The sequence below is a fragment of the Oncorhynchus tshawytscha genome, linkage group LG03 (genome assembly GCF_018296145.1).
Source record: "Oncorhynchus tshawytscha isolate Ot180627B linkage group LG03, Otsh_v2.0, whole genome shotgun sequence".
Taxonomy (NCBI): Eukaryota; Metazoa; Chordata; class Actinopteri; order Salmoniformes; family Salmonidae; genus Oncorhynchus; species Oncorhynchus tshawytscha.
Window position 1 is genome coordinate 71,985,986 of NC_056431.1, and position 16,068 is coordinate 72,002,053.

The 16,068-nt window shown below is 45.4% G+C and overlaps 1 protein-coding gene across 1 annotated transcript in view; it reads right to left on the minus strand.

Annotated features, from left to right (window-relative positions):
• Nucleotides 1-16,068, minus strand: part of LOC112224753 (tensin-1-like) — a 298,598-nt gene that overhangs the window by 7,016 nt on the left and 275,514 nt on the right. The window contains 11 exon segments of the mRNA XM_042319964.1: nt 1,342-1,371; nt 1,593-1,661; nt 3,256-3,424; nt 4,913-4,984; nt 5,334-5,411; nt 8,912-9,007; nt 9,449-9,580; nt 12,405-12,491; nt 13,550-14,080; nt 14,083-14,990; nt 15,222-15,399. Coding sequence (XP_042175898.1) covers nt 1,342-1,371; nt 1,593-1,661; nt 3,256-3,424; nt 4,913-4,984; nt 5,334-5,411; nt 8,912-9,007; nt 9,449-9,580; nt 12,405-12,491; nt 13,550-14,080; nt 14,083-14,990; nt 15,222-15,399 — 2,350 coding nt within the window.

A 16,068-nucleotide genomic window follows, 5' to 3' on the forward strand; every position in this document is an offset into this window, starting at 1 on the left:
GTAAGGTCTACTACACTTGTTGTATTCAGCATTTCACTGTAAGGTCTACTACACCTGTTGTATTCAGCATTTCACTGTAAGGTCTACTACACTTGTTGTATTCAGCATTTCACTGTAAGGTCTACTACACTTGTTGTATTCAGCATTTCACTGTAAGGTCTACTACACTTGTTGTATTCAGCATTTCACTGTAAGGTCTACTACACTTGTTGTATTCAGCATTTCACTGTAAGGTCTACTACACTTGTTGTATTCAGCATTTCACTGTAAGGTCTACTACACTTGTTGTATTCAGCATTTCACTGTAAGGTCTACTACACCTGTTGTATTCAGCATTTCACTGTGAGGTCTACTACACTTGTTGTATTCAGCATTTCACTGTAAGGTCTACTACACTTGTTGTATTCAGCATTTCACTGTAAGGTCTACTACACTTGTTGTATTCAGCATTTCACTGTAAGGTCTACTACACCTGTTGTATTCAGCATTTCACTGTAAGGTCTACTACACTTGTTGTATTCAGCATTTCACTGTAAGGTCTACTACACTTGTTGTATTCAGCATTTCACTGTAAGGTCTACTACACTTGTTGTATTCAGCATTTCACTGTAAAAACTACACTTGTTGTATTCAGCATTTCACTGTAAGGTCTACTACACTTGTTGTATTCAGCATTTCACTGTAAGGTCTACTACACTTGTTGTATTCAGCATTTCACTGTAAGGTCTACTACACTTGTTGTATTCAGCATTTCACTGTAAGGTCTACTACACTTGTTGTATTCAGCATTTCACTGTAAGGTCTACTACACTTGTTGTATTCAGCATTTCACTGTAAGGTCTACTACACTTGTTGTATTCAGCATTTCACTGTAAGGTCTACTACACTTGTTGTATTCAGCATTTCACTGTAAGGTCTACTACACTTGTTGTATTCAGCATTTCACTGTAAGGTCTACTACACTTGTTGTATTCAGCATTTCACTGTAAGGTCTACTACACTTGTTGTATTCAGCATTTCACTGTAAGGTCTACTACACTTGTTGTATTCAGCATTTCACTGTAAGGTCTACTACACTTGTTGTATTCGGCATTTCACTGTAAGGTCTACTACACTTGTTGTATTCAGCATTTCACTGTAAGGTCTACTACACTTGTTGTATTCAGCATTTCACTGTAAGGTCTACTACACTTGTTGTATTCAGCATTTCACTGTAAGGTCTACTACACTTGTTGTATTCTGCATTTCACTGTAAGGTCTACTACACTTGTTGTATTCGGCGCATGTGACAAATAAAATTACATTTGATTTGGTACTCAAATGCATACACTGTATACTTACTTGGCTGTGCCCCCATCAGGTTTATTCCACCTATAGAGAGATAAATAAACAGTATTATATCATGTAACATTATGTATGATACATTGAGGTCGTAGGCCCCGTTCATTTCAAACAGCAAAGATTACTGCCTTTCGTTTACTGTCCCCGAAAGTGTGTGTGTGTGTGTGTGTGTGTGTGTGTGTGTGTGTGTGTGTGTGTGTGTGTGTGTGTGTGTGTGTGTGTGTGTGTTGTAGCTCAGTGTGTACACTCACTTTCTCTCCTGAGGGTCGACATCACAAAATGTGACAGTGTTGATAGGGTAGTGGCGCCGGAAGAAACGCCTGTTAGGTAAAAACAAGGTTTAACACACTGCACTATAGCAACTCATAGACTACTACAGTACAGCGCAAGTTGGATTGAAAAGAGCCCTCAGTCAAAGTGAGCCATTTGAAATATTGTCATTATGGTTCAAATATTGTTGATCAGTTTTAAAAATGCAATAAAGAGTCTTGTAGAGTGAACTCTCATCGCGATGAAAAAAGTAACGCTACCTATACTTTTCATGCATTTTTCCGCAAAAGGTGAGTAAACTGTCCCTTAAAAAAAAGTGGGTAAACTGTCCCTTGAAAAAAGGTGAGTAAACTGTCCCATAAAAAGGTGGGTGAACTGTCCCTTAAAAAAAGGTGGGTAAACTGTCCCTTGAAAAAAGGTGAGTAAACTGTCCCTTAAAAAGGTGGGTGAACTGTCCCTTAACAAAAGGTGGGTAAACTGTCCCTTAAAAAGGTGAGTAAACTGTCCCTTAAAAAGGTGGGTGAACTGTCCCTTAAAAAAAGGTGGGTAAACTGTCCCTTGAAAAAAGGTGAGTAAACTGTCCCTTAAAAAGGTGGGTAAACTGTCCCTTGAAAAAAGGTTGGTAAACTGTCCCTTGAAAAAAGGTGAGTAAACTGTCCCTTAAAAAGGTGAGTAAACTGTCCCTTAAAAAGGTGTGCAAACTGTCCCTTAAAAAGGTGGGTGAAATGTATTTACTTGTGTCTCCCCTACACTATAACCCTACACTCTACACCCCTACTCCACCCCTACTCCACTATAACCCTATACTCTACACCCCTACTCCACCCCTACTCCACTATACCCCTAATCCACTACTCCACCCCTATTCCACTATAGCCCTACACTCTACACCCCTACTCCACTATACCCCTAATCCACTACTCCACCACCACTCCAATATAACCCTAATCCAGTACTCCACCACTACACCCCTACTCCACCCCTACTCCACTACTATACCACTACTCCACTACTACACCTCTACTCCACAACTACACCTCTACTCCACCCCTACTCCAGTACTCATTCACTACCCCCCACACCCCTACTACATCCCTACTCCACCACTCCACCCCTACTACACCACTACTTCACCCCTACTCCACTGTCACTCCTCCACCACTACACCCCACACCCCTACTCCACCACTACACCCCTACTTCACTACTCCACCATTACACCCTACTCCACAACTACTCCACTACTACACCCCTACCTCACTACTCCACCACTCCACCCCACACCACTACTACACCTTTACTTCACTATTCCACTACTCCACCCCTACTTCACTACTCCACCACTACACCCCTACTCCACTACACCCCTACTCCACTACTCCAGCACTCCACCCCTACTCTACCAGACCCTTATCCCACTACTCCACTACTCCACCCTACTCCACTACATCCCTACTTCACTTCTCCACCACTACTCCACCACAACACCCCTACTCCATTACTCCACCCCTACTCTCCTACTCCACTACTCAACTACACACATAATCCATCACTACACCCCTACTCCACCACTACACCCCGACTCCACTACTCCACTACACCACTACTCCATTATAATTGCTTGTTTGTCCTACTCCCTACTCACTTCCTCTGGTTGTCCGTCAGGGTGATGCCTTGGGGCGACACCTTGAAGTGCACAATGGTGGCGGCGGGCGGGGACGCGGCGGCCATCGTCTCCGAGATCGCCTTGGCGATGGCCTGAGGTCCTGTCAGAGACTCCATGTCCACTGAGTTGATGTACAGCACATTGCAAGCTGGGGAAAAAAGAGTGAGGTGTAGCTAATCAGCACAGTGCATTTCACACTGGAAAGAGGAGAGAGGTCAAAAAGGAGAGAGATGATGTCAATGGGCTTTTCAATGCTACAACATGTATTGGTTTGGTTGTAGTGCTTTCTGTTGTGACATGACCAACAGTTTACATTCGTTTCATTTATAGGATGTATTATGTATGCTTAAGATCAGAGTAACATGGAGTAATCTATTACAACATGCTATTTGTTGCACACCGAGTGGACAAAACATTATGAACACCTTCCTAATATTGAGTTGCAACCCCTTTTGCCCCTCAGAACAGCCTCAATTCGCCGGGGCGCATGGACTCTACACGGTGTCGAAAGCGTTCCACAGAGATATTGGCCCATGTTGATTCCAATGATTCCTACAGTTGTGTCAAATTGGCTAGATGTCCTTTGGGTGGTGGAGCATTCTTGATACACACTGGAAACTGTTAAGCGTGAAAACCCCAGCATCGTTGCAGTTCTTGACACACTCAAACCAGTGCGCCTGGCACCTACTACCAAACCCCGTTCGAAGGCACTTAAATCATCACCCTCTGAATGGCACACATACACAATCCATGTCTCAATTGTCTGAAAGCTTAAAAATACTTCTTTAACATTCTACACTGATTGAAGTGGATTTAACAAGTGACATCAATAAGGGATCATAGCTTTCCCCTGGATTCACCTGGTGAGTCTGTCACGGAAAGAGCAGGTGTTCCTAAGAGCAGGTGTTCCTAGACCTCAATATATACTATGTAGCACAACAGTTTATAGCTTTGCAAATCATTGACAGGGTAAAATGCTGAATGCAAATACAGTACATTCTTGACAGTTTCCAATGCTGTTAAGGGAATTAATTTCATACATATCACAATTGATATTAGTAGGTTTAAAGTTCTGCGTTTCTGCACACGTTCAAAAAAAAAAGGGTCCATTGCATTTTCATGCAAGAGAATGTCAAAGATGGTACATGCTTTCTGGGACAAGGCTGCACGGGAGAAAAGACTGTCAGGGGTCAAAACCATTCAGTCATTGGACAGAAAACATTTCACTGTTAGCGTTGTTGTCGTTTATTAGATGTAGGATGAGACAGACAGACACACAGACACACACACACACACACACACACACACACACACACACACACACACACACACACACACACACAACATACACACAGACTTCTGAGGCAGACATCAGAAATATGAGTCAGAATGTAGCAGTCAGGAACCAACAGTCTTATAATAGGAAGGACACATGATTTGCCACGGCAGTCAGCAGGGACCCTCTGCCCTATCGTCACACGGAGATGACATCACCAGTGTAGGGACAACAGTGGAACGGTATAGAGTAAGTCACAAAAAGCTAACAAACGAACAACAAAATAAGATGACCTTTCCATTACATAGAAATGTGCTCAACCAGACCCAATAGTCAACACAATGGTATGAGGCTTCTAACCTGCTCCATGTTTCAGGAGGTAGTCAGCCTGGTTGGTTGGCGTGGCGATATCTGGGACATCCTGGTGGAGATCTGAAACACAGCAGGAGACGATTCAGAAATTCCCCACACCACATTGTACGTATCCCTTTACAATGACACAAACACGCATTTACACAGACACAGGCACATAGACAGACAGACAGAGACACAGGCACATAGACAGACAGACAGAGACACAGGCACATAGACAGACAGACAGAGACACAGGCACATAGACAGACAGACAGAGACACAGGCACACAGACAGACAGACAGACAGACAGACAGACAGACAGAGACACAGGCACATAGACAGACAGACAAAGACACGGGCACATAGACAGACAGACAGAGACACAGGCACATAGACAGACAGACAGAGACACACTCCTGACCTCACCTCTGGTAGGGACGACCAGTTTACAGGGCAGGGCCTGTGGAGTCATGGCGTGCTGGTACACAAGAGCTGACAGACAACCTACACACACACACACACACACACACACACACACACACACACACACACACACACACACACACACACACACACACACACACACACACACACACACACACACACACACACACACACATACAAAGAGAGATTAGTATTAGTTGTGCCAACAGGACAACAATTCTTTAAAGATGACACATCTTCATCAAGACATGTAGATCACACACCCCGGACCCACACCCCATACCATACCTACACTCACCCCATACCATACCCACACTCACCCCATACCATACCTACACCCACCCCATACCCACACTCACCCCATACCATACCCACCCTATACCATACCCTACCCACCCCATACCATACCCTACCCACCCCATACCATACCCACACTCACCCCATACCATACCCACACTCACCCCATACCATACCTACACTCACCCCATACCATACCCACACTCACCCCATACCATACCCACACTCACCCCATACCATACCCACACTCACCCCCCATACCATACATACACTCACCCCATACCATACCTACACTCACCCCATACCTACACTCACCCCATACCATACCCACACTCACCCCATACCATACCTACACTCACCCCATACCATACCCACCCAATACCATACCCATACTCACCCCATACCATACCCACACTCACCCCATACCATACCTACACTCACCCCATACTATACCCACACTCACCACATACCATACCATACCCACCCCATACCATACCCACCCACCCCACCCCCATACCATACCCACATACCCACACTCACCCCATACCATACCCACACTCACACCAAACACACACTCACCCCATACCATACCCACACTCACACCACACACACACTCACCCCATACCATACCCACACTCACACACCCAGCGTCTCAATTCAACTTCCGTCCCTCCCTTTAGAACATAATTCAATGAGTATAGTCTAGAGGATAAGGTTTCTTCAATAAGCCCATTTTTAGACTGGTGCTGTCTGACTGGTTCAGTCATCTCTAACTGTGTGCCTGGGTCAGTAGCCACCTCCCTGTGTTTCCCAGTAAGAGGAGTCTGACACACACATATGGTGCCTTCAGAAAGGATTCACACCCCTTGACTTTTTCCACATCTTGTTGTGTTACAGCCTGAATTTATAATGGCAACAATTAAGATGTTTTAATGTTTTTAGAAATTATTTTTTTTAAATGAAAAGCTGAAATGTGTTAACATAATACGTATTTAACCCATATTTGCTATGACAAGCTTGTCATCTGGGCGGCAGGGTAGTGGTTAGAGCGTTGGACTGGTAACCGGAAGGTTGCAAGTTCAAATCCCCGAGCTGACAAGGTACAAATCTGTCTTTCTGCCCCTGAACAGGCAGTTAACCCACTGGCCATCATTGAAAATAAGAATTTCTTCTTAACTTACTTGCCTAGTTAAATAAAGGAAAAATTAAAAAAATCAGCAAGGACTTGGGAGTTCAAACTAAATCTAGGATCAAACTAAATAGAATAGCGCTAAGCACAGGCAAAATCCTAAGGAAAGCATGGTTCAGTCTGCTTTCCAACAGACACTAGTAGATTCATTCACCTTTCAGCAGGACAATAACGTAAAACACAAGGCCAAATATACAATGGAGTTACTTACCAAGATGACATTGAATGTTCCTGAGTGGCCTAGTTACAGTTTTGACTTAAATTGGCAATAAAATCTATGGCAAGACTTGAAAATGGTGGTGCCTCCCGAGTGGCGCAACATTCTAAGAGGTGTCACTACTGACCCGGGTTTCGTCACAGTCAGCCGCGTCCAGGAGACCCATGGGCGGGCACAGGATTGGCCGAGCGTCATCCGGGTTACAGGAGGGTTTGGCCGGCTGGGACGTCCTTGTCCCATCATGCTCTAGCGACTCCGGGCGCATGCATGCTGACTCGTGTCGCCAGGTGTCCGGTGTTTCCTCCAACACATTGGTGCAGCTGGCTTCCGGGTGAAGCAAGCAGTGTGTCAAGAAGCAATGCAGCTTTTGGTAGGGTCATGTTTCGGGGGACGCATGGCTCTCGAACTTCGCATCTCCCGAGTCCGTACGGTAGATACAACGATGGGACAAGACTGTAACTACCAATTGGACCCCAAAAAGGGGTAAAAAGTTGTAAAAAATATTATAATAATACAAAAATTACAATAAAAATTGTATTTTTATTTTTTAAATGGCCGTCTAGCAATGATCAACAACCAACTTGACAGAGCTTGAAGAGTTAAAACAATATATTAATGGGCAAATATTGTACAATCCAGGTGTGCAAAGCTCTTAGAGATTTACCCAGAAAGACTCACAGCTGTAATCTCTGCCAAAGGTGGTTTTAACATGTATTGAATATATATATAAATCATAAATCATATTAGTCTTTTATTTTTCAGTAATCCCCCCCCCACAACAAAAAAAGAATATATATATTTTACGTTGATAATACAGAGTATTTTGTCTAGATAAAAATAAAATGTAATCTATTTTTATCCCAATATGTAACACAACAAAATGTGGAAAAAGTCAAGGGGTGTGAATAAATATTTCATATCGAGATTTGACACTTGGACCGACTTGAGGAAAAAAGGGCTGCAAAAACAACCTTCATTTAACAACAGCTAAGATGTGGGAGGGAAGGGAGCTAGCTACCAGACCAGGGTTCAAATACAAATATCATTATAACTACTTTAAAGCCCACCAATTTGGCATTCCAGGCAGGAAAAAGCAAATGCAAAAGTATTTGAATTATTTCAAGTAGTATTTGAAACCAGGTCTGGAGCTAGGTAGGCTAAAGCTAAAGGTAGGCTAAAGCTAAAGGTAGGCTAAAGCTAAAGGTAGGCTAAAGCTAAAGGTAGGCTAAAGCTAAAGATAGGCTAAAGCCAGACTCCCACGCACCTTCTCAGAACTGGCTCCTGTAGCTTTAATGAAGCTGCCGTAAGACACAGCCCTCTGGAAACATGCTATTTTTGATCATACTTTGGCACAAGGAGGAACTTTTGCTTATTAAACACCTACACGTGCATGCACACACACTACTCGTCTCACACACACACACAGACACCAGCGCACGTAAGGCGGTCTCTGGATGAAATTAGAGAGGAGAGCATTTGAACCATACTAAATGACTTTGACTGATCCCATCCTATAATCAGGATTAAACATCATGGGATGGGAGAATGTCGGGACAGGGAGAGCACTGAGAGGAGATCAGAGTCATCAGATCAATACAGCCGAGAGTCAGTCACCACAACCACATCATGAAACTCATGTCTGGAATTGACTCTTCCCCCGGTTACCGTATCTGAGAAACATGCCATGTTGTTGTCGGAAGGACCGGTCCTGAAAGGTCTGAAAGAAATGTTCTATCGTCTCTAAAGTCTTCTTCAATCCACCCATCCTCTCCCCACTTCCCATCTCCTCCTACCATGCTCTGTTTGCCTCCCCTGGTGTGCGTGTGCATATGTGTGTAGGGGTTAAAGGTGACTCACCAAAGTACGGTTCGTTGGGACATCCTTTCAGTTTCACTCCCTTAGGACTCGTCTCAATCAGGAAGTGCCTCACCAACTCGTTAGTGATGTCACCAGCTACAGGACCAACAACACAGCGGTGAACAACACCGCAGAGAGACAGTTTTTAGTTGTATGTAGACATCACCTCATATGGGGAAGTATTATATAGTGTAGTTATTATATTGGTAATGATTTATTTCTTTAACCAACAACAGACCAAACACTAAAATATAATGTTTAACGTTCTAGGATGATCTTAGTGGCTATTTAAAACTGTTCTTTTGGCAGATAAATAAAATGTGTTTACACAGAACATTCTCGCCCTTCGTGTTTGTGTGTGTGTGTGTGTGTGTGTGTGTGTGTGTGTGTGTGTGTGTGTGTGTGTGTGTGTGTATAGGACACACACACACCTAGCCCTTCTCTCTAGGATGTTCTCCACCATCAGTTACAGGGACAGTGTGATGTTATATTATTAACCAGTATATGGAAGATGGAGCCCCATTGGTGATCTAGTACCTTTCTTGGACTGCTGAGCAGTAGGAGGAGGAGGAGAGGCCACCTTCATGGCCAGGCCATAGGCCCCTCGGAAAGAGTGACTGTCCCGGATGACAAAGGCCCCTGGCTCCTTCTCTCTCAGCAGGCCGATGGCTGCAATACACGATAACACGTGATTCAATAAAATACCACTTCAAGTATCCACGCAGGTGCAAGTAAGAAGGAGGACAGGGAGAAAGCAAGGAATATGTAAGACAGAAATGGAAGATAAGGAGAGGGAGAAGGAGGAGATTGAGAAGGAGGAGAGAGGAAAGGAGGAGAGGGAGACGGTGGAGAGGGGGAAGGAGGAGAGGGAGAAGGAGGAGAGAGGGAAGGACGAGAGGGATAAGGTGGAGAGAGGGAAGGAGGAGAAGGAGAAGGAGGAGAGAGGGAAGGACGAGAGGGAGAAGGAGGAGAGGGAGAAGGACAAGAGAAGAAGGGGAAGGAGGAGAGGGAGAAGAAGGGGAAGGAGGAAAGGGAGAGGGAGGACAGGCAGCATAAGTAGAGGGAGACGGAGGAGAGATGGATGGAGGAGAGGGGTAGGGAGAAGAAGGAAAAGGAGGAGAGGGAAAAGGAGGAGAGAGGGAAGGAGGAGAGGGGTAGGGAGAAGAAGGAAAAGGAGGAGAGGGAGAAGGAGGAGAGAGGGAAGGAGGAGAGGGGTAGGGAGAAGAAGGAAAAGGAGGAGAGGGAGAAGGAGGAGAGAGGGAAGGAGGAGAGGGCGAAGGAAAAGGAGGAGAGGGAGAAGGAGGAGAGGGGGGGGGCTTAGGGAGAAGGAGGAGAGGGAGAAGGATGAGAGGGGAAGGAGAAGGGGAGAGGGGAAGGAGGAGAGGGGGAGGAAGAAGGAGGAGAGAGAAAGGGAAGACAGGGATGAGAGGGAGAAAGAGGAGAGGGTGGAGGAGAGGGAGAAGGAGGAGAGGGAGAAGGAGAAGAGGGAGAAGGAGGAGAGGGGGAGTCGGAAGGGGAATTGGAAACTTTCCTTGGCGAGGAGGGCCTTTTGTGATCCCATATTTCAACGTAACTACAGGGGAGAGCAGAAATCTGTTGTCTATTCGACAAAATAACTTTTAATGCGTCTGTAACATGCAATTCTATATATCCCTATGTGTCCAAATATGACATTTCAAAGACTTTAAGTAAGACAGATATAGCTACATCACATGCAGATGTTCCCGGGCCTTAATTGAGTACGTATGGTGTGTGTGTGTCTGTATCTGTGTGTGTCTGTTCACGAGTGCGTGTCTCTGTGTGTGCCTGCCTGTGTGTTTTCGTTTGTGTGTGTGTGCGTCTGAATGTGTGATGTCAATACAGCAGAGCATGTGCTTGTGTTTAACACAGATGATGTAATCCAAAAGGAGAGAGCAGAAGTAGATGTGGGGGCCAACAGCAGTGACCTCACAGTGACCTTACAACAGAACACAACACAATAGAACACAACACAATAGAACAGAAACAGAACACAACACAACACAATAGAACAGAACACAACAGAACAGAACACAACAGAACACAATAGAACACAACATAACAGAACAGAATAGAACACAACAGAAAAGAATACAACAGAACACAATAGAACAGAACAGAACACAACAGAACACAATTGTAGGTGGTTGTCTAAAAGTCTATGGCTGTCTGGAGGGTTCTCAATCAGAGGCAGATGCTTATCGCTGTCTCTGATTGGGAACCATATTTAGGCAGCCATATTCTTGAGTTTGTCGTGGGTGATTGTCCTTAGTGTCCTATGTGTACTCGTTGTTAGTTTGCACCAGATAGGCTGTTTCGGTTTCGTTTATTGTTTTTTGTAAGTTCGTGTTTCTTTGTTATATTAAACATGGATCGCAATCGACACGCTGCAGTTTGGTCCGACTCTCTTTCATCACCACTAGAAAACCGTTACAGGTAGGGAGAAGAAGGAAAAGGAGGAGAGGGAGAAGGAGGAGAGAGGGAAGGAGAGGGAACATAATAGAACACAACAGAACACAATAGAACACAACACAACACAATAGAACAGAACACAACAGAACAGAACACAACACAACAGAACACAATAGAACACAACAGAACAGAATAGAACACAACACAACAGAACAGAACACAACAGAACACAATAGAAAAGAACAGAACACAACAGAACACAACTGAACACAATAGAACACAACAGAACATACTTGGACAGAACACATTAGAACACAACACAACCGAACAAAATAGAATAGAACACAACACAACAGAACACAATAGAACACAATAAAACACAATAGAACATAACACAATAGAACACAACACAATAAAACACAACACAACATAACACAATAGAACACAACACAACAGAACATAATACAACACAGCACAACAGAACACAATAGAACACAATAAAACACAATAGAACACAATAAAACACAATAGAACATAACACAATAGAACACAACACAATAAAACACAACACAACATAACACAATAGAACACAACACAACAGAACATAATACAACACAGCACAACAGAACACAATAGAATACAACACAACAGAACACAATAAAACACAATAGAACAGAACACAACAGAACACAATAGAACACAACACAACAGAACACAATAGAATACAATAGAACACAACACAACACAACACAATTGGACAGAACACAATAGAACACCATAGAACAGAATAAAACAGAACACAACACAATAAAACACAACACAACATAACTGAACAGAACAGGGTAAATTAGGGCATGTGTGTGTCGGGGTGGATGTGTCAGGTGGATCCAACAGGGTTTAAATCAAACACACATCCTAACTATCTCATGGTTAACTAAATAAAGAACATTCTCGGCCACATTTGATCTTAGATAGGCCTTATGCTAGCTAGAAGAACAACTAGTGGGATAAGATAACTATTGTTACGTTTAATCTCTTCCCCCATGACAACAATCACACTCACCTTGTTCACGGGAGATATCAGGCTTGTACCAGAACTTGGACGTATCCTGAACAAACTTTACATTCAGCCTGGTCTCTGGACTCCCGTCTAGGACAAGAAATTAGAAGTTGTGTTGAAACCATGTCGACTTACCTGGCATTTCCACAGTAACCCTTTGATGGGCCATATTTAAAAGGGTATGTTTATACGAACGATACTGCATGAATGCTGCATGTCACATTACATTGAATCAAGTCTTGGGTCTCTGTGATTTATTTATTTAACCTTTATTTAACCAGGTTAGTCTGGTTGAGATAAGCATCTATTTTTCAAGAGAGACCTGGACCAAGAGAGCAGCAGTGATGCTTCACGAGGGTCATCCTGACCAAGAACTGTCAAAGATAATCTATAAATCAACTGAAATCAGCTCCTTATTGTGTAGAGATTAGTCAATCTGCTCTATTAGCGAGTTACCTCCTAGAGCCAACTCTCGCAAACAAGCCAGTATCTATATCTGCGACCATATAAGTAGTTGCGGTCAGTATACTCAGTATGACACAGAATGGAGCTGTGAAACCACTGCGGACGCAGAAATGGCCACCAACCAAGGTTCTGGGCCAGATGCCAGTTCTCAGACTAGCATCTGGGCCTGGCTGGGCTGCCTTGGAGTGCATTCATTCCCTCATCTGGTCTGCAATGTGTTTACAGAGAGAAGTAAGTCCAACTGAGCTCCTGCTCGGCTAAAACCATTGGAGTATGACCGCATTCACGTTACCTCACTATACTTTACTAGAACTAATCACTTCATCTGGTTTCACTGAAAAACTAGAGTAGGAAAACAGATGGATTTACATTGCAGTTAGGTAGTTAGGTACTAGTGTAATTATACTTCAGGAATGCAATGGGTAACAATTTTCACAAACATCTTATTTGTAGAAAAACCTCAATTGTGGCTAAACACATCAAAAGTTACCCCCAAAAAATATTGTTTATGAGATGGTAAAATCAGCTTAGTTTCATGTTAATTACCCACTTAAAAAAACATATCGTCCTTGAAAATACACTGATCTTAACTTCCTGTTTTGCTAGGGATGTCTGTGCTAGTTGGGGATGCTCTTTGCTGCGTCAGTAGCTACGTTTTAAGAGGGTTTTCAAGCTGGTCTTACCAGTCATGTTAAGCTTGGAGAAGTCTGGCAGTGTATGAAAGTAGCTAGTGCTGGGCGTGCTGCCTCCACTCGACATGGGGGAGGACACTTTCCCATTCAGTGTCCCGTACGAGAGCCCCCCGTTGGGCCTCTCCCCAATGGACATTCGCCTCTTCTCCGGTAGCTGGGGCTGAGCCTGTGGGGCCGGACTGCCCTGCCGTACCCCCATCATCATCCCCTCGTCCAGATAGCCCGCGTGGGAGACGGGGAAGGAGGGCGTGGAGGGCGGGTTGTACCCAGAGGAGCAGCTCTGACGGGACAGGGTGCCCTGCCTTTCGTCCGGGGTGGTGTAGCCGCTACTATGCAGCATTGGGTGTCGATCCAGACTTGGACTGCATTGTGACATCTGGCCGAGGGACGGGTGTCGGCCCAGCACCGGACTACTACCATTGCCCTGCTGGTGAATGAGGGATGGATGTCGGCTCAGCACCGGACTACTCTGGATACTGGACAGGATGGGTTGGCTGTAGGTGAGGGATGGATGGGCCCATGGATACTGGACTGGTTGGGTTGGCTGTAGGTGAGGGATGGATGTCGGCCCAGAACCGGACTACTCTGGATACTGGACTGGATGGGTTGGCTGTAGGTGAGGGATGGATGTCGGCTCAGCAACGGACTACTCTGGATACTGGACTGGATGGGTTGGCTGTAGGTGAGGGATGGATGTAGGCCCAGAACCGGACTACTCTGGATACTGGGCTGGATGGGTTGGCTGTAGGTGAGGGAGGGCTGGCAACTGAGCATGGGGCTGTCCTGGGAGGCCTGCATCAGGGACGGTTGTTGGCTCAGCACTGGGCTAGACTGTGTCCCCTGGGACACACATGGGTTATAGTGGTGGCGGCCCAACACGGGACTTCCTGTCATTACCATCCCAGTGATCCCAAACTCCACAAAGCCACTGGTCGGAGAGGGCTGGTGGCCCATGACAGGGCTGCACTGATTGGTGGGCTGTTGCAGATGTTGGAGGGAGGGGATGCTAGATGAGGTGTTGGGGTCACGATGCAGTGTGTGGAGACTTCTTGATCTTAACGAGGGGAGGATGGCCACAAGGCTTTCCCGGGCAGATGCCTCTGGCTGGAGCGGGGGGGGGCTGGGGTCCGGAGAGACATAGCTCCCCATAAGGCCACTGTGACCCAGGTCCCAGGAGGGTGTGGTGGTGGGGGAACACAGGTAAGACAGGGTGGGGTAGGTGGAGCTCAGGTAGGAGGAGGTGGGGGTTCCCAGGGCTTGAAGGAAGGGAGATGGGGAGCCCAGGGCCTGGAGGTATGGGGTGGGAGTGGCAATGGGGATAGGGGTGGGGGAGTCGATGGGATACGTGCCCTCGGAAGGAAAGGAGCTTAAGCTGGAGTCAATGGACGCTTGCGAGGGGATGATCGCACTGCTGTCAGCCAACGGGTGTTCTCTGATGGAGCGAGGGGTGGGGAGACATTCATGAAACACAGTGTTTAGAATGATAGCTACAGTAGAATTAAATACATGCGGCAATAACATCTATGGGCCCTTGCTATCTGTAAACATGTAGTATATTTCAGGAACACTGGCTCCTTATCAATATCATGTACTGGAACCAGTGTATGTTTCAATGTCATTTAATCTACAGTATGACTTTAATGTTGTTTCTTTTCGTACTCACCCCTCTGATCTGTGCATGGGGCTGCAGCTAGACAATAGGGGGTTGAGGGTTGGGGAGGGGTCAGGGGTCGTCTGCCTAGCCAAGGTCCATCCTGGGGGGGTGAGGGTCACGGGGGGTCCTGCTGGTCCCCCGCCGGCCACAGCGGATCTGGCCACTGACTCCACGTAGCTCAACGGCTCTGAGGAGATACAGAGTTGGCCATTAAGGCTGATTTCATTACAGTGTATACTGTCGAGAAGATAATGCTGGCTTCACAGGAATGCTGCACTTGCCCCCTAAACAGTGACACTGTCCTTGTAAATATGCCACCATGAATCATTTTATCTTTTACATTTCAAACATTCTTTGTTTTCTTCACCTACTGAATTCATTATTATAGAGTTGCTTTGAAATCAAGTCATCCTGTACTTTGGGGAAAACAGTGTGTGTGTGTGTGTGTGTGTGTGTGTGTGTGTGTGTGTGTGTGTGTGTGTGTGTGTGTGTGTGTGTGTGTGTGTGTGTGTGTGTGTGTGTGTGTGTGTGTGTGTGTGTGTGTGTGTGTGTGTGTGTGTGTGTGTGTGTGTGTGTGTGTGTGTGTGTGTGTGTGTGTGTGTGTGTGTGTGTGTGTGTGTGTGTGTGTGTGTGTGTGTGTGTCAACGCTGAAACAGTTGGCCTAGCGGTTAGGAGCAGTGGGCCAGTAACCGAAAGGTTGCTGGTTCAAATCTCAGAGCCGACTAGGTTAAATATCTGTCTGTGCCCTTGAGCAAGGCATTTATCCCTGATTGTTTTTGTAAGTCTCTCTGGATATCAGCGTCTGCTAAATTACTCAAATGTTGGAAACAGTCAGCATAGAAGGAACAACAAAGCA